The 20,238-nt window shown below is 41.0% G+C and overlaps 1 protein-coding gene across 1 annotated transcript in view; it reads right to left on the minus strand.

The window, feature by feature from the left end:
• The window catches only part of ddr2a (discoidin domain receptor tyrosine kinase 2a), a 106,285-nt gene that overhangs the window by 51,824 nt on the left and 34,223 nt on the right, over window positions 1-20,238 (minus strand). The window contains exons 3-6 of the mRNA XM_028810993.2: window positions 18,372-18,603; window positions 16,485-16,632; window positions 13,559-13,664; window positions 8,293-8,467 (exon numbers count right to left, since the gene is read on the minus strand). Of these exons, the coding sequence (XP_028666826.1) occupies window positions 8,293-8,467; window positions 13,559-13,664; window positions 16,485-16,632; window positions 18,372-18,603 (661 nt within the window). The remainder of the gene's footprint in view (window positions 1-8,292; window positions 8,468-13,558; window positions 13,665-16,484; window positions 16,633-18,371; window positions 18,604-20,238) is intronic.

Raw genomic sequence — 20,238 nt, forward strand, 5'->3', positions numbered from 1 at the left:
ATTTAATATTGTTTTTTATCAGTATGCTGCAGCTGGAGTATGTGAATTTCCCCTTGGGATTAATAAAGTATCTATCTATCTATCTATCTATCTATCTATCTATCTATCTATCTATCTATCTATCTATCTATCTATCTATCTATCTATCTATCTATCTATCTATCTATCTATCTATCTATCTATCTATCTATCTATCTATCTATCTATCTATCTATCTATCTATCTATCACTACACAACACGTGTGGTTGCGGATGCTGCTGCTACACTAGCAGTGCACTGATTACACTTGCTCATGTGCATGATGTAAACCTGGAGGATTCCACCAGGTGGCAGTGTGAGGCATCATCACAGTTAGAAAACAACATTTGTTTTTGCTGTGTTGTAAGTTGAGGGAAGAACGATGTTGAAGATAAAAATTCTTTGCATTCTGATGCTATTGCGAAGGTGCAACAGCGACATAGAATGTCGAGACAGTATGTGAGACCTTTAAATGTATCGCACCATTACGATGAGGAACGTACAACGCTTTTATTGCCTATGCGAGAAATGGATGAAGAAAAGCACCATGAATACTTTTGTATGTGAGCATTTAAGTCTGATGATTTGCTTCACTGCATCAAACCTTTCAACAGACATTGAAGGACACAGAGTGATCGTGTTTGAGGTGCGATGCAGCTTGCCATCGCAATGGCCGAATCCTCAGTTCTTTTCTCGGACATTTTCCACTTTGCATGGATGTATCTGTCTCGAATTTGAACGTTTCCACATCCACTTTGAAAGAGCTGCCGTCAACTGTTCTGACCAGCATGTCTGTCACTATGGAGATGTTAATATTAAACGATGCTGACGTCACGTAGCAAAACTTGAATGCACACGCCACCTAAATTTTTGCTGGTAACACAACCCACGCGTACACCACATTAATTAATGACAACATGCTCAGAGGAGGGAACGGGTGGCAGGCATGACGTGTGTAAGCATTCTCAGTGTCAAGTATAAACACGGCCTAACAAGCCGTAAAATTAAATAATGTCTGAGACTGTCAAGGATTTGTTTCTTATTAATAAATTGGGTTGGAACAAAAACCTGCAGCCACTAAGACCCATTGCCCAATCCTGGATGGTAGTGAAAGACAGGGCAGGTCAATGGTCATGGAGAAAAGGCACATGGGAAGAGGAAAGGGAAGAAGAGACAAGGAAAGAGACAGAGCTAAGAAGAACAAAACTGAACTCCTGCAAATTGGGACTAAAGTGCAACTTAATAAAATGAGCTCCTTCCCAGTCAATCTTGGCGGTGATCTCATCAGACCTGCCTCTACTGCAAAGAATCTTGGTGTCATTTTTGATTCCTCCCTTTCTTATTCCGCCCACATAAATCACATTAAGAAACATTCTTACTTTCACCTCTTTAACATATCACGTGTTCGCTCCTTCCTCTCCTTTTCTAATGCTGAGAAACTCGTCCATGCTTTTATCACATCCCGCATCGATTATTGTAATTCCCTACTGGCAGGTGCCCCTTCTAATCTTATATCACAACTCCAGCTTATTCAAAACTCAGCTGCAAGAGTCCTGACACAAACCAGCAGCAGCGAGCACATCACACCCATCCTGCTCCATCTTCACTGGCTCCCCGTGTCTTACAGAATTGAATATAAAATCCTACTAATAACCTACAAAGCCTTAAACAACCTCGCGTCAAACTACATCAGTGACCTTCTCCATCACTATGTGTCTGCCTGCCCACTAAGGTCCTCTGATTCTGGCAATCTTGTTGTACCCCACACTAATCTACACTCCATGGGTGACAGCAGGGCCTTCAGCTGTATAGCGCCCAGACTCTGGAATCACCTACCGAAATTAATCAGGTCAGCTGACTCCATGAATTCTTTTAAAAAAGAACTCAAAGCTCATCTGTTCAGGAAGGCTTTTAGCTCTACTTGACTTCATTACCCTTCTCTCAGTTTACCTCTCTGTCAAGATGGTCATGTAATCTGTATGTGTGTGTGCGAGACCATCAATTATGTTGTCAGTTAGGCTTTTCTCTGAATTTACTATCTTACTCTTCTTTATTTATTTATTTGGTTTAGTACAATGCTATATACTGACATTCTTTCTTAAACTCTGTGAAGTGCCTTGAGCGTGGGAAAGGAGCTATATAAATAAAATGTATTATTATTATTAAGTTTCTAGATGGGTAGCGTATACATTTAGAAATGACACAAGGAACAGTAAAGTTGTGATCCAGATGACATAAGTTATGTTACAGGAGAGGGAATTTGATTATTGTTGTTATGGATGTTTCTTTTCTAAGCAGCCTATTCCAATGTGAAGCTAACTGGTCTGATAAGCTACGGGGTTTCATGGCTGTTTTTCTAGGATTGTGCTAAGTGAGTCAATCCGGCAAATTGTGCAAGTGCTGTCTCTTAGGGGCTGAACAAACTGCAACCTCAGTGAAAGTTGAAGTCCAAAGGTGCGTCTGACTCACCTAGAGGTGACTGTCTCTAGTGGAGGCAGAGAAAAAATATTTCATTTCATGTTTTCATGCAGAACAAGAGAAAGAAGTTCATGATAGAACAGAAATGGTGACCAATACTGTACAACAGTAGTTCAGTTATCCAGTTGTGTGCTCACAACATGCAAAACACATGACATTTGAGCTAAAATATTGTTAAATAGTGTGACTGATAGCCAGGGCCCTTACCTGGCCGGGACGCCTTCCTGATGGACGGACCTGTGGAACAGATGTGCACAGAGCACTGCCTCCCCCGGAGCAGTAGAAGGCAGCCCCACTGGGTTGCAGCAGCACCTCAGATTCCCACACAGCTCCATGGGATTTTGGCACAGCCCTGTTAGGTTCCTTGAGAGCCTCCAGGGGGAGCTGCAGAGCCTCTAATGCTGATGAGTCACCTGAAGTGCATAAAAGGACCACCTCACTTCACTCGAGGAGCCAGAGTGGGCTGGAAGAGGACGAGCTTGCCATAAGAGCAGTGGAGGCGGAAGAGGAAATCAAAGACTGAGAAAAGGACTCTTGTGCTTTGTACGGTGTGCTGGGACTGTGCAGGGGGAAAGTGTTTTCTCCCCAATTAAATAAATGTGTGTTACATTTGAATTTGTGCCTGGTATCAGTCTGTGTCGGGTTTGGGGAGCGGTTGCACCCCCTGGTGGCCGTTATAGATACTTCCTTAAAATCAGTGAATATCAAAAACAGGAAATGCATTCCCATAATGTCATGCTTTTGAATTGAAGGTTCACCTCACCCACTCATTGCACTGGTCAAGGAGTATTTCTTTAAAGTGCCAGGTATCTGATGCAGCAGATGGTAAATCCAAGTTGTTGAGTTGGAAGTACTAAGTGAACACTCAAAGAACTCGGAATTACAACTCAGACAATTTAGACAAAACAAAGCTAGCCAAAATGTTGGAGTTGTGATGTAATACCCGAGTCAATTGTCTTATATATAAACATCTACGCGTGGAAGTGTGTGTGTCTGTCTGTCCGGGCCGGATGTGCGAGGCTACAGCATGAAGCTCAAAAGAGCCGGCAAGGCACCCCCAAGTTAAAGAGTCGGAAAAAGAAAGAAGTACGAGGCTACAGCATGAAGCTGAAAGAAAGCGACTTTGTCGCCAAAGTGAAACCGCCGAGGAAAGACAAACAAGAGAGAAACTCGCTTAGCCGCTGATAGATGAGGAGGGCGAGCACATCGGCAAAACAAAACCTCCAAGGAGAGATAAAAACTCACTTAGGCGCTGATAGCCAAGGAGGCGAGTACGTATGCAAAACAAAACCGCCGACTCTGCATTTCAATTTTTTTTCTGACGATTTCAATAGTTTCTAGGAGCCTGGGCTTTTTACAGCACAAACTTACACAGCTAGTGTAAAATAAAAGCCAGAAATTAAATTTTTTTGGTTAAAATGCATTTGGAGTAAAGTAAGGAATATTCCTCACATTTATTTTGCTCTATTTCCACAAAAAATGCATGTGAATGCACTGAGGTGACCAATGCTGAAGTGTAAAACTCCAAATAATCCAAGAGCACGTGAACACAGTGTAAGACCCTAAAGGCTGCCTAACGTAGAAGTGTAGCATGGCCCCTCTCCTTCTTCTGAGAGAGACTGTGTGCTGCCACCTAGCAGTCCGGAGGACCTACCCAATGTCAGCCGTATTGAACCTGTGCAGTGTTCATCTTCATTCATTGGTCAAGAGTACAGTCTTCAGTTTAGAAGAACAAGTCCACTTGAACACACTTCACTTTTGTGCTCTGATTTTCTAAAAGTATTCCATATTTCAGCAAAAATGTATGTGTTTTGATTATTATGAGCATACGACTGAATAATGGACATATGTGACACGAGTAACTTAAGAATTTTTCATGGATGTTTTAATATTGTTTGCTGACCTTCAGTTTTGGCCTTCAGTGTTTCTTTTGTAATAAACCTGAGCCGGGTACATAATCAGCGGCTCAGCATGAATTCCCTTGTTGTAGAGAATTGGACTGCTGTAAGGGGCGCAAGCCCACTTTATTGTAACTAAGGTGTCATAAATAGCGGCTTAACACTTTGAATTTGAGGTATGAGTTAATACGTATCTCATTGAGCCTGTCAAGGTGCAAAGTACGATATAAGTTGTTATTTCACTATACAGTGTCACACACATGCGCATGGGAGGCAGCTGAAGGGCTCACAAAGGGATAATTCCATGCCAGAATGGGGTTGGCAGGGTGCAGTAATCCTCCCTCTTTTTTATCAGCAGACCAACAACGGGAAATTTTGCCTGGACTTGAGGACGTCACTTCTGGTTTCAGCTCCAATGACATCACTTCCGGTTCAGGTCCCGATGACATCATTTCCAGTTCCTGCCCCGATGACTTCACTTCCTCTGTCCGGCTTTAAAACCACCATCTTTGCCTATTATGATCGTTCTATTGTTGGACTGAAGTCTGTTGAGACCTGTTCTAAGGAATCAACCTTTCAATTTTGGAGGCCTAATTCAAGTATAAAGGCGGCTGCCCCCAAACCTCTTCCTGTATCTGTCCAGTCTTTTCACAACAGCCACTAAAGACGCAGCCAGCCTGCTGCCGTGTCTCAGTTATCTACTGCAGTGCTGCCATCAAGTGGGCAGCCATAGAATTGCTTTTTCTTTTTGGTGGCAACAGCTTGCGAAAAACATTGCTATAAACAGACTGTAGATGTAGCGGTCATGGGGACGCGAAGATTCACACCATGCAAAGACAGTGATTTATTTGTATTTTATTGTGTGGGCCCCAGGAACACACGCAGCCTTGACCTGGCATGCAAACACTCACACACAAAGACACGGTTAGTGGCACAATGAATAGATAACACTGGTCAACAAGCATTTTGCTACTGGGATTCTTTCATCTGTACTTTAACAAGTTTCACTTGCTGACTCCAAATCTGAAAACCGCTTTCTTCCAGCACGTCCCATTTTTTAGTTATGATGTTCCAGGTCTTGGACAACTAGGGTGACTGGACAGTAAAGGTGATGCGTTTCAGCATTTAAGAAATAAGTTTCGTCTCGAGAAAAGTGAAACCAAAATTAAGGAAGGCGTTTTTGTTGGCCCTGAACTGATGCTTGACAATGACTTCAAACGGAAACTGAAGCCAAGTGAATCAGCATCCTTATTCGTGCAGGTTGTCCAGAATTTTCTTAACAGTCACAGAGCAGAGAATTATACTGAGCTTGTGGAGAACCTGCTGAAAGTATATCAGCTTACGGGAGCCAGAATGTCACTGAAGACGCATTTTTTACATTCTCATCTCTACTTTTTTCCACCAAATCAAAGAGATGTCAGAGATGAGTATGAGGAAAGATTTCATCAAGATATAAAGGTGATGGAAAACTGATACCGGGAAAAACTCACTCCGAGCATGATGGGTGACTACTGTTGGTTCTGGAAAAGAGAGACAGATGTGCAGTACAAGCGCAAAAGCGAGTGCCTCCAACATTTTTGGGCACGCTGACCTCACTTTAATATTGAGGTAAATTGACATAAATATTCTTTAATGTGTCTCTGGTATCATCTTCTGGTTTGTTTTCAGAATAAACACATCAAAACAATTTTGGTGGGACACAGTCCAAACTCCACATATCGTGTTTGATATATTATATTGATATTTAAAAGTGTGTTAATTCCGATTTCATATATGAAATCAGTGTAAAAAACTTAATAAAGAGATGCTCTGAAGTTCCCAGAAGCAAACAAAAATATTTTTTTGTAGACCAGTGTAATTAATAATAAAATCTATTAATCAAATAATGAAAAAAAGAACACACAATATAACCAAAACCACATATGCAAAGACTCTCCCCAGCTCCACGATGGACATAATAAATTACAACCCTAACAGCAAACAATAAACACTAAGAACAATGTCCAAAACAGTCCAATACAGCAGGGGTGTATTGATGATGGATGTGTGATTGAAGAGCTTCCTGAAAGCAATGTAAAGTTTTATCCTACCAGGTTCCTGAAGCACTATGGGGTTTGAAGAGATTGGGAGCGCTCCCTCAGACAAAGACGCATCCAATCAGTACAAACTCACATGGACAGGCAGGCACAGGACAGCACATACATCCAGACAGAAACTGTAATCCAAGGTGGTCAAGTCCTAATCCATTTGAGACGTATTAACAAATAGACAGAAGATCGCCATCCCCAGGCATCTTTCAGGCTTCTTTTTAAAGAGCCTGCTTACTCAATCTTGCAAGAAGCTGTCCAATAGCATTAAACTGCTGGGGCCACTGGGAAATGTAGTACATTCTAAGTAGTGCTGCTACATCATCATTATAGTATGTCGTTGTGAAAAATATATAAAGCAGCTGATGTTTTGAACCAACTCGATTTGTTGGAAAATTAATATGACCGTGATTGAGACAGTGACATTCAATTGGTTGATGTGGAAACTGTAAGCTCTGGCACTGACGTGGATCAGTTCCCCCTTAGGTGTTTCTTCATTACAAAGTGTCTGACTTGTCCCGACTGTAAGGACACTCTGAAACCAACTGAGTGCAAATAGTCACCATTTACCAAGTAAGTTGTGTGCTTAAGTGTGGACAGCGCAAAGAAATGTGTCATATTTACAGCTTCTAAGCCTGCACTCTGCGAGGTGACATCCTTCTAGGACTGTCATTCAAATGGAGACTTTTAGTCATGCTACTGGTGAAAATAAAGTAAATAACAATTTCTTTACCCTTTGCACAGTTACTGTTGATAATAAAACTTGCTTTTTAATACATATTTTTACATTTTTTACGAGGTTTGATAGAGTTCATTACTTATCATACAGTATATGCATAGATCTCTATCGCAGCATTCCAGCAATGAATGGTCCTTCAGTCAATATGTTAAAAGAAAGAGCTGGTAAAGACGCAGGAGTTGTTCATATCAAAACATTAGAACGGCCAACAAACAAAAACAAAACAAGAGGCAGATTTTGTAGTTAAAACACAAGAACAAGAGGTCCTAACTAACGGTAAGTATAAATAAATCCTTTTCTTAAGTGAGTCTTCAGGAAAGAGTTTAGTTTTAAATCCGAAAGCTCGGATAACATGTGCTGTGCCTTATTATCTCAAATAGCAAAACGACAAGAGTTGTGGACTTGTACACATTTTGTTGATTCAAAAAAAAATCATTTTTCATGTTTGGACATTTAAAATTGTTTAAACATTGTGGCAGCCGGCTGGGGGTGGTACCCAGCCGGGACACCCAGGAAGACCGGAGGAGGACCTGCGCCTCCTCCAGACCACGAGGGGGCGTCCACCCTGGTTGTGTTGGGGGCCACGGGTACAGGGCTGTGAAGCCCAACCCTGTAGGGGCCCGTGATCACTGCCAGGGACCGCCCCAATGCCTGGAAAGCCCTGGACCTCAGCACTTCTGCCACACCAGGAACTGCTGGGGGGGAAGAGGAGCAGGGACACCCGGAGTGCTTCCAGGGATGCAGCCTAGCACTTCCACCACACTGGGGCGTGTTGGTGGGAGATGGCCGGAATACACCTGGAGCACATCTGGGTGCTTATAAAAGATGCCGCCTCTCTTCACAGAGAGGCTGGAATCAGGTGGAAGACGGATGTGGTCTTGTAAAAGAGACAGGAGGCGGCTTGAAGAGTGAGGCATAGTGTGGTTTGGCCTGGACTTTGGGGAAGTCAGTGGGTTGTGTGGCACTTGGACTTGTATAAATAAACGTGTGGTGGTGACTTTAGCATGTCTGCCTGTCTGTGTCCGGGGCTCATTCCACAACATCTGTATAAAAACAAAACACGTTGAATACCTTCATTGTCGTGAAATTGCGAATCCTGTCAAACTCGAACTCAATTTCCACGTATCCATTCGAAAAGGTGTCATTTGACCAGCCCACGTAGTCGTTTATGTTGTAGACGTGGCTTTGAATGAAGTTGTCCAGGCCACACACACCATCTGTCAGCTGTCCGAGTCCTTCTGTCATTCTGAAAGAGGAATGGAAAAGAGACTTGGCTTGGTACTGGCTTGGTTATTTATAAAAAGTCGTATTTAGACTCAGTTTTTTTTTTTTTAAATAAAATATTACAGTGACATAATATTCTGAAACCTGCTAAATCTAATTCAGAGTCCCGAGTAACAAAATGTAGAAAGTGTACACCTTTACATTTGAGCTAGCAACTTACTGTACTGCGATGTTATATAGATTTACTTATATATCATTGCATCTATTATGATGAAAAAAAAATACTATTTGTTATAACATTACTCATTAAATAAGAGTATAAATCAAAACTGATCTAAGGGAAACTTCCAATGCTTGAATTGACCCTGTGATAATGCGTTAGATAATGACGAGTAGTGCTGATCAGCGAAATTCGCATATTCACTGCGAGTATGCCGTGTTCACTGGTTACCTTTTTTGCCAAACATTTTCCTAGAAAATCACTGGACGATCTGCTTAGGTAAACATTTTTTTTGCCCCAGTGCCCCATGATGATTTGAGAAAGCAGTGAGACATTGCAGAGTTTTAGCAGCCATGTGCAGAACTTTCAAGCATGTGTAGTGTAAGGTCATTGCTGACGTGGCAGTCGTTGGGTCACAAGCACATGAAGGAAAAGAAAAAAGCTGTTACAGTCACTAAGTTGAGCTAAAACATCCACAATCTGCATGTTCACCGAAGTGATTGTGAGTACACTCATTTCTCCAAGGAAAAACAAACAAACAAGAGGAGACCATTCAGTCCATTTGTCGATCGTTTGTTTAGCTAATAGCTAAGGTGTCCCAATATCTCCTCCAGATTCCTCTCAAAGGTTGTCAGGCTTTCTGTTTCAACTCCATGTCTCGGTAGTTTGTTTCAGAGTCCTACAAGTCTTTATGTAAAGAAGTGAAAAAGTCTGGGTACCCCTCTTAATTCTTTGGATTTTTGTTTATCACTGGCTGAGCTTTCAAAGTAGCATCTTCCTTTTAATATATGACATGCCTTATGGACACAGTAGTATTTCAGCAGTGACATTAAGTTTATTAGATTAACAGAAAATATGCATCATAATAAAATTAGACAGGTGTATAAATTTGGGCACCCCAACAGAGATATGACATCAATACTTAGTTGAGCCTCCTTTTGCAAATCTAACAGCCTCTAGACGCCTCCTATAGCCTCTGATGAGTGTCTGGATTCTGGATGGAGGTATTGTTGACCAGTCTTCCATACAAAATCTCTCCAGTTCAATTAAATTTAATGGCTGCCGAGCATGGACAGCCTGCTTCAAATCATCCCATAGATTTTCGATGATATTCAAGTCAGGGGACTGTGATGGCCATTCCAGAACATTGTACTTCTCCCTCTGCATGAATGCCTTTATAGATTTCCAACTGTGTTTAGGGTCATTATCTTGTTGGAATTTCCAACCCCTGCATAACTTCAACTTTGTGACTGATGCTTGAACATTATACTGAAGAATATGTTAATACTGGGTTGAATTCATCTGACCCTCGACTTTAACAAGGGCCCCAGTCCCTGAACTAGCCACACAGCCCCACAGCATTATGGAACCTCCACCAAATTTGACAGTAGGTAGCAGGTGTTTTTCTTGGAATGCGGTGTTCTTCTTCCGCCATGCAAAGCGCTTTTTTGTTATGACCAAGTAACTCAATTTTTGTCTCATTGATCCAAAACACTTTGTTCCAAAATGAATCTGGCTTATCTACAACAAGCGACTCTGTTTGTGGCGTGGCGTGAGTGCAGAAAGGCCTTCTTTCTCATCACCCTGCCATACAGATGTTCTTTGTGCAAGTTGCGCTGAATTGTAGAATGATGTACAGATACACCATCTGCAGCAAGATGTTCTTGCAGGTCTTTGGAGGTGATCTGTGGGTTGTCTGTAACCATTCTCACAATCCTGTTCATATGCCGCTTCTGTATTTTTCTTGGCCTGCCAGACCTGCTGGGTTTAACAGCAACTGTGCCTGTGGCCTTCCATTTCCTGATTCCATTCCTTACAGTTGAAACTGACAGTTTAAACCTCTGAGATAGCTTTTTGTAGCCTTCCCCTAAACCATTGAGACTAAACAATCTTTGTTTTCAGATCTTTGAAGAGTTGCTTTGAGGATCCCATGCTGTCACTCTTCAGAGGAGGGGGAAGCACAACTTGTAATTGACCACCTTAAATACCTTTATATCTCATGATTGGACACACCTGTCTATGAAGTTCAAGGCTTAGTGAGCTCATCCAACCAATTTAGTGTTGCAAGTAATCAGCATTGAGCAGTGACAGGCATTCAAATCAGCAAACTTACAAGGGGACCCACATTTTTGCACAGGCAGTTTTTCACATTTGATTTAAATACTGCTTCACTAAAAATCTTTGTTCGAAAAATACCGCAGTACTCAGATGTTCCTAGGAAATGAAAGACATACCACTGTTATCTTTATTGTTGAAAGGAGAGTCAATTATTATGCAGGCTGAGAGGGGCTCCCAAACTTTTTCATATGACAGTAATTTCCACTGATGCCCTCGAGTGCGTGACTCACCCTTAAGCCGAAAGAATGTTGCTGGATTAACTTTATCAATGACTTTGAGGATTTTAAATACAGTATTTTGCGCACTATAAGGCGCACTTAAAAGCCTTTAATTTTCTCAAAAATCCACGGTGCGCCTTTAAATTCGGTGCGCCTTATGTGTGCACTGAGTTCCAAAATCTGTAAAAATGTTGTTGTGCATTTTAGTAAGCGCTCTGCTTGATTGACTGTCAGACCATTTCCTGCCGACATAGGGACGTAGTAATACGTACACTATGAACGCTGGCAGCGATAAACCAATTGCAGAACATTACGTAAAGCCACGTACACTTACCTCCGCCACGCCTACGGCAGGTAGGTATATTGTACTACTGGAGCACTGCGAAACCACATTTGTTTGGCTAAGGACCCTGAAAATGGCATCAGAGAAGAGACATGCTTACGATGCACAATTCAAACTACAGGCTATCAGTTACGCGGTTGTAAATGGGAATAGAGCAGCAGCGAGAGAATTTAAAATCAATGAATCCATGGTTCGGAAGTGGAGGAAGCAGGAGAATGAATTGCGCCAAGTTAAAAAGACAAAAAAGAGTTTCCGCGGGAACAAGGCGAGGTGGCCAGAGTTGGAAGACCAACTTGAACAATGGATTCTTGAACAAAGAGCAGCCGGGAGAAGCGTCTCTACAGTCACCATTCGACTGAAGGCAATAACGATAGCACAAGACATGAAGCTCGAGCACTTTCAAGGAGGTCCGTCTTGGTGCTTTCGTTTTATGAAAAGGCGCCATCTCGCCATCCGCGCACGAACTACCGTGGCGCAGCAACTGCCAGCGGATTACAAAGAAAAGCTGACCATCTTCCGCACCTACTGCAGCAACAAGATTACCGACAAAAAAATCCAGCCCAACCACATCACCAACATGGACGAGGTCCCTCTCACTTTTGACATCCCCGTGAACCATACTGTGGAGAAAAAGGGGACCAGCACGGTATCCATACGCACCACGGGGCATGAGAAATCGGCTTTCACTGTTGTTCTTGGTTGCCACGGTAATGGACAGAAACTACCACCTATGGTCATTTTTAAGAGGAAGACGCTGCCAAAAGAAAAGTTTCCAGCCGGAGTCATCGTTAAGGCCAATCCAAAGGGCTGGATGGACGAGGAGAAAATGAGAGAGTGGCTGAGAGAGGTGTATGTGAAGAGACCGGGTGGGTTTTTCCATGCATCACCGTCTTTGTTGATCTGCGACTCCATGCGTGCCCATATCACCGCTACTGTGAAAAAACAAGTGAAGCAAATGAATACGGAGCTTGCCATCATTCCAGGAGGATTAACAAAAGAACTCCAACCGCTGGACATCGGTGTAAACAGGGCGTTCAAAGTGAAGATGCGAGCGTCATGGGAGCGATGGATGAGAGACGGCGAACACACCTTTACTAAGACTGGAAGGCAGCGCCGGGTGAGTTACGCCACCATATGTGAATGGATTGTGGATGCCTGGGCTAAGGTGTCTGCTTCGACTGTTGTCCGAGCTTACGCGAAAGCTGGAATCATTGCTGAACAGCCACCCGGCAACGAGACTGATTCCGACAATGACGAGAGGGAACCCGGCATGTTTGATGGCGAACTTGCCCATCTGTTCAATTCAGATACAGAAGGTGAGGACTTCGATGGATTTGTGACAACAAACTGATCAAAAAACAATGTGAGTGTATTTTTAAATACGTAGTAGAATAAGGTTTAACTAAACTCATTGTTTTGCTTCTGTTACCTTGTTTTTGCATGCGCCGAATAATACGGTGCGCCTTATGTATGGCTTAAGTACAGAAATAAGCCCCGCAATTGAGAGTGCGCCTTTCAATCCAGTGCGCCTTATGGTGCGCAAAATACTGTAGCTGGATGAGGTCCTCACCTGCTCAAGACTAAAGAGGTTTAGTTCTTTGAGTCTGTCACAGTAGGACATGTCCTCAAGTTCTGAGATGCACTTGGTTGCTCTCCTCTGCAAAGCTTCAAGTGCTATTCAAGTGTTATTTCAACCCCCAGGCTCTTCGATTGCTGTGTGTGCATCATTAATGAAGTCCTGAAGCTGTAAAGGTTGACATACACTGCCGGATTCCCACATACATTTAAATATATAAATAAATAAAATGCATGTAGTATTTTCATTTTAGATGCATGTTAGCTGACCAAAATGAAAATATTGCAAGTACTGCCACCAGATATATTACACTGATTTCTGTGTGCCTACAGTGCAGTGCCACATGGCTAATTTGCTTGCTAATGAACCCTGTGCCCAGCTATGCTCCACCTCCACCTGGCACGGCCAATGTGTGACCCAAGAGTGCAAAGATGTATATTTTATTTACTTATTGCTAGTTTGTGGTCAATTGTTGTATTTTGCTTGTGGTATTCGTTCCGACTGTATCTTTTGTTGTCGTTTGAGGTATGGTGGTGTAGCGGTTAGCATTGCTACTTCATAGCTCAGATCACACATTTGGCCACAATACAATCTCTCCCATTAGGCAACGTGTCAGACGTAAAACAAATTTCACCTACGTAGAGCCAAACGCGCCGTCATATATACTGTCATTCAGGTAGATGATATGGCCTCCTGACATGACAATTTGCTGTCCTGGAGGGGCACTGTAAGACACCAGCCCATCTGTATGAGAAATAATAGCAATAGTTAACTTCTTATATTTATGTAAAAAAACATAATCATGCAATTGTAAATGATTTGGAGTTAACACAAATATCAGATACTGTATATTGATAAAAAGTATTACACAAAAAAAGAATTAAACCATTTCAGGTATGATTGTCAATTTGCTGTACATTATCAGTGCCATTAGGAAAATCCTGCCAATATTACAATGCAGCATCCAACTTACAAGCTCATTCATTCATTCATTCACTATCTGTACCTGCTTTGTCCATCTTAGCATCACAGAGTGTACACACACTCGCCCACAATCACTCACTGAACCAATTTAAAGCTGCCAGGTAACCGAAAATGCAGATCCATGAGATGTGGTAGGACAACATTTACATGCTCGTGAACAGAATAAAATTTTAAACTATATAACCTATTACTGACAGAGAGAAGGTTGCCTTCCTATAAGTCGTGCACAACTAGTGGTGTCGCGGATGTCTCCACAGACCCCAAAGCCCTCGCAAGGTGGGGAGGGGTGCTTTTCCAAACCCCAAAGTCAGCCACAGAAAATATACTGTATGTAATTTTTGCAAAAACAAAATAAAATATTTTGTGCATTTTTAGGCTAAATGAAAAAGTGAAAAACTGGTGTGTCACATTGTGTGATATTACACGCAAGCGCACATGAGAAAGTTTGTATAAGTTAGCGGGTTGACAACGAAGACCCCCATCATCATAAGAAAAAGAAAACTAAGTGCTACCAAACCAAGCTACTGGCACAACTGGCCAGAACTCCAACATCAGTGCCAGTGGGAGAAGGAGCTGGCGAAATGCTGCTCGTGTCAAAAACAGGTCAGATTATTATACTTTACATCAGGCGAATTGAGCACCATGGCAAGTGTGGCAGAAAAGGCTTCTTCTGCTTGTCCTCCTTGCCCAACTCTTCCCCCTGCAGACGACCACAAACTTATTTATTATAAAGATGTGCCATGCAACCTGACAGCACCACATCCAGGTAGAAGTAAGGATATACAGTATTTGAATGGAAATAAGTAAATAATAAAATATTATTAAATGTTAATGACACAGCAGTTTTCCTCCGAACTACAACAAACTGGCCAGACTTTACATTTCTAGATGCAAGCTGTTTTATTTCAGCCAGGTTCTTGCTTCAAAAATAATGTCTATAGCACATTTTACATGCAAAAAAGTAGCTCCAAATGTCTTACAAGATGGCAAAGATGTCAAACAAATTAAAATTATATAAGAATAATAATGAATAATAAATGAATTAAAAATATTAATGAATAAATAGTATGCAAAAATAAATAATGCACACTTACATAAGATAGATATATAATTAAGAGAAAGAGAGAGTACTTAAATATAGAATTTTTTTAAGTCTGTAAATGACAGTCTGATGATAAGATGAGCTGGCCAGAGTGAACAGAAAAAAATAAACATTTTGTCTTTTTTGTTCATTTTTGAGTCACTGATGCATATTTATGCCACTTTTGATTATTATCTGCTTAATTTTCTATGCTTGTGTTATGTTATTGAATTAAAACTTTTTAAAAAGTTTTACGTTCACTGTTCTCTGTTTTGCATCCAATCTTTGCACATTGCTCTCCCTAGTCCTGTCTCCTGTCCTTAGGACCACTTGCTTCTATGTACAGAATACCAGCAGGCGTAAATGTGCTGAAACCAACAGCTCTGAACTTTCATTTCTTGATTCTCTTCCTTGACATTATGGAAAAAATTTAAATTAAAAAAAATTTAATTTGAAAATTAAAAATGTACACTTGTCCTGCACTAAAATGATGTAAGAGTGGCATGTAACAACTCTCAGTTTTGGGCATGTGGTGCACAAGCAAAATAGACGGATTTGGATCAGAAGCGAAATTTATTTGAAAAGTCAAAAAAAAAAAAAAAAAAGATATGAGGCAAAAATCAGGATAGAGAAAATCAGGTTTGAGTCACTTTTAGCTACTGTGTGAATGTAGCCTTGGAAGACAAGACAGCATCCAAAAAATGCTAAATGTGTGAAAATGCTAATTGTGAAAACGTCAAATTGGGGTTCTATTGTAAATGCATTTTTTCAGAGGGGACCCCCCAACTTTTTTATTGCCACTGCCTTAGATTGGTACCCTTTGGGGAACTGTCTCCTAGTGAGTCCACTTTATCTACCCATGCTTTCAAAAGGGCGGACACTTTAGTGGATTGTATTACACCTAATGCCTGTGCTGCTCTATTCCCTTACTTTTCAAATACTTTACTCATTGACTGGAATCTGCCTTTGTTAATTAAACTGTCAGTGGCTCTAGTCTCATGTCAGAGGACCCATCACAACTCTAATATTCACACCATGACCAATTGCCCAAGGAAAGCATCACCATTTGTATTGCGTCTCCTGCATTTACTAATTTACAAATATCACTGGGTGCCAGGAACTCTTCAGTAGGTCACACACCAAAACAGGACACGATGTGTAGTCACAACCTAAGAACCTAACAAACATGTCTTGAGGATATCATGGTCAATACCACTTTTAAAGGAGCTCATACTGGCATCCAGCCTTCTATTTGGCACTGCTGGGCGAGACTCCAATCTCTTATAACCTTGTACTGAAAGAAATGGGGTTGGGAAAGAAACATATGAACATATAATACAGAAAAAAGGCTGAATCACACAGAGATAGGCAAGAACTGCACCTGTGACTTTGACCTGTTCTCTTCTGTTACACTGCTTGACATTTGTCATGGTATCACTATTGTAATACAGTATAATACAATACAATACAATATAATATAATATATAATATCTGCTTACCTAGCCATTCACAGCCATAGAGTTCGACCCTCATGCACACGTTCATCCTGTGATCAGTGACTGGGATGAAACGGACATACCGTGCAATAATGGGGGGGCTCAGATCCTTTAAGACAATGTCATAGGCATTTTTGTTCCCATTTATTACCTTTATAGGAGAAGAGAGAATTAATAAGATATGACAATTATGAGAACCTAAAATAAAGATATTGCATGCCTTTTCTAAAAATGATAATACAGTAGACTCCTGTCTTAACACAGATTAAAATGACATTTTTAATAGAAAAAATAATTAGCATTGCAGTCTTGACTTTAGACATCTGTCAGTCACAGACAGACAGACAGACAGACAGGCAGACAGACAGATAGATAGTTCATCCCTAGTGAGACCATAGCTGAACAAATAGTGCCTCTCTACCTGTCTGTCTATGGCTGGTTCCAGGTCACTACAAGGATGTGTTTATATACTGTATAATGAAATGAAGGTTCAGTTGGTTTTAAGAGGCAGCAGTAGAGTGATCTCCTATCCAGAGTGTCTTCCATCCTAAACTTACTGCTGTAAGAGTTGACTCCATTTCTTCTCTGTGACACAGCAGAACAGTTTTGATAAGAAGACCCCACAAAACATATCAATCCTATGCACCTAATTTCCCCCAAAAAACACCCAGTTGAATTGTGGAGGTCCCTAAAGTCCTACTCTCCACCACATTATGTTGTAACTTATTCCATATTCTGTATCCATGGTTCTCTGTGTGAAGATAAAGGTTTCGAATGTTTCTGCGACATTTACACTCAACAAGTTTCCATCTAAATCCCTGTGTTGTTGAAGAATTTATTTAAAATAAAAACTGGGGCCCACCTTTATAATTTTGAACAAGTCCCTCATGTCACCTCTTAAACTAAAATGTTTCATCTCCTCCAGTTTCTCCTCATAGCTCATACCTTGCAATCCTGTTATTAGGATAGTTGCTCTTTTCTGGACTTTCTCTCGCGCTGCTATGTCTTCTTTGTAGCTCAGAGACCAAAATGAACACAGTACTCCGGGTGAGGCCTCACCTGCATTATAAAGCTTAGTCCTAATCTCCTTTGACTTCACATATTGGGGCCTCTATAAACAAACCTGCTATCATCCTTTTTAATTACAAATGTAGACTGTCTGGATGTATAAAGCTAAGAGTCCCCTAGGACTTGGTATGGTATGACGAAACACCTTTGGGATGAAGCAGATAGTTTAGCGTACATGGCCTTATTATGATTCTGCACCATTGTATTTCATATTTCTCTGATTGTCAGTGGCAGACATTTCATAAATGGCAGTTTATCACCGGTTGGGCCTTTGCCCTTGCTGTTTTGATAAGTGATTAACGGAAAGCAAAACAGCACGATGAGCTAAAGTCTGAAAACATATAGATGGGCCAATAAAATAAACAGTAAGTTAATACATTTAAAAGTAGAAGATAACGCAACACTGAGGAAAGAAAAATAAATAAAGAATAAAAAATAATTTACCAAACCACCGATGTGTTTAAACAGCTGAATCATTATATCCGTCTGCCAGAAATATCTGATGTCATTGTGTACATTGAAATGGACAGAAATAAATAAATCGTTCACAGTTTGCACAATTTCAAAATACTTATATACTCTGCTTCAATTTAGCAATTTGTGAAAAAGAACATTCATTTGGATTTTATGTTTGTGTAAATACACAGATGAAATAATTCAGAGTTGTTAATAAACCCTTAATATTTTTTAGATGAAATCAGCACCAGACTTCTGGAACTTAAATCGCAGAGGTTTGGAAAAAATACTCTAAGTAGGAGTTTGGCGCCCACGGCAAGCTACCGCTGTGGATGCTCAGACCTTCTTGTCCAACGAGACACCGACCTGCTTTCCTTGCAGATTCTTCCAGGAAATCCAGCGACTCCCATCGCGACTGTAGTTGATCTTGTACATCTGAGCAAACTCATTGCCATGACCTCCGGCATGACGTCCTTGAGTGCCAACCAGAGTAATGAAGTGAAGCACCCGCAGGTCAATTTGCAGAAATTCCTTCAGGTTTTCTGGTTCTACTGGAATTTCAGGACACCACGCTCCATCTCCCTCTTCATAATCGAGTCTGAAAAAAGCAAAATGAACAAGAAAGTGCAATTGATTTTATATTTTTGTTTATTTTCGTAATCATCTCCAGGTTTACAAGGAGCTGAAGTCTACACTGGTGACAACAGAAGCTGACAGGAAACATCTGTGGATGACATACCAGTCCATCACAGGGCACACCAAACCAAAATCAGCATTTCAGGTAATAAGCACACCATGGATGTAACAAAAAGGTTATTAGTGTCAATGTAATTTGTGAAATTTATTTCAAAGCTGAGAAAGAGAGACTGCCAAGGAGATGGACAAATGACAGCTGTAAGTCAGGAAAACACGTGGTGAAGGACACACAGGCAGATTACTTTAAAACTTGCTGACGTCTGCTTGACCAATATGGTTAAAAAAACCCAGAGTCTGTGATAAATGATGAGAACAGGTGAAGGTATTAATAACTAGCCAGTTCTTCTGGTAGTTACCCATATCTGACATAAATTTTATGAAAATGTAATTGAGTGTTTATAATGGCGAGGATCCAGCACAACATCAGAAGCGTCTCACTATGCCGCCAACATTCCTCGCTGGATGGGACATTCTATGTGTCAGCATTGTCCCACTTTGCTGGGATGTCCCTTTGCTTCTCTCCAGCCTGTACATATACCGTATATACTCGTGTATATGTCGGGTCTTGAAACCCGAAAAATTGATCACAAAATCAGACCCCGACTTATACGCCCGTTCAAAAATACGACTTTTTTTTTTTTTACATCTTCTTGCCTTCTCCAATCTCGCACCGGTTTTTTAGACACATCGAAGTTTGTTGCAGCAGCGCAGTTACCAATTTCTTTCGCCACTTCAACGATGTTTAATTTAAAATCAGCTTCATATTTTCTTCAGATTGAACGCTCCATCATAGACAAGGGATGCTCTTACGATAAAGTTGTATGAGGGTGTGAGATACAAAAAACACAAATCAGTGCAAACGTCGATTCGGAATAGTTTGGGTATTACTGTGTGGTCACGTGTGCTCCGAGTTTTCCACATTCGACTTATATGACCGACATTATAAAATACCGGAAGTTATATACAGTGGAACCTCTAGATACGAGTTTAATTCGTTCCAGCACTGAGCTTGTATAGCGAATTTCTCATATCTAGAACAAACGTCCCCATTGAAAATAATGGAAATCCAGTTAATCCGTTCCGCATCCCAAATATATTAACATAAAAATCAATTTTCCTAACAAATAACACTGATAAATTATATATACTGTAGTCTACCTTTAATAAATAACACTGGTAAATAATATAACTGATTATTAAAAGAATCAAAACAGGTGTCCAAAGTGCAGTAGAGCATTCAATAAATCTTTAAATAAATAATCCTTAAAACAGTTGTGAAGTGGAGGTTTAAAGTACATAAGAATAACAATCCTTTAACACGAGGTTAAAACGTCAACAGGAAGCAGTCTTCAAAAAACAGATGACAATCCCCGGTGCTTCTTCTCTGTTAGCGTCTCACCTGCTTCTCCCATGCGGGCTCTGCAACAGGCGAGACACTTAATGCAGCTGTCCTTCTCTACACCGTCCTGCTTCAGCTGTTTGGCTCGCCTGTTCAGCTACACGCGAGCCTGTACTCGCTCGCTCTCTCGCACCGACT

Source organism: Erpetoichthys calabaricus, chromosome 10 (genome assembly GCF_900747795.2).
Source record: "Erpetoichthys calabaricus chromosome 10, fErpCal1.3, whole genome shotgun sequence".
Lineage (NCBI taxonomy): Eukaryota > Metazoa > Chordata > Cladistia > Polypteriformes > Polypteridae > Erpetoichthys > Erpetoichthys calabaricus.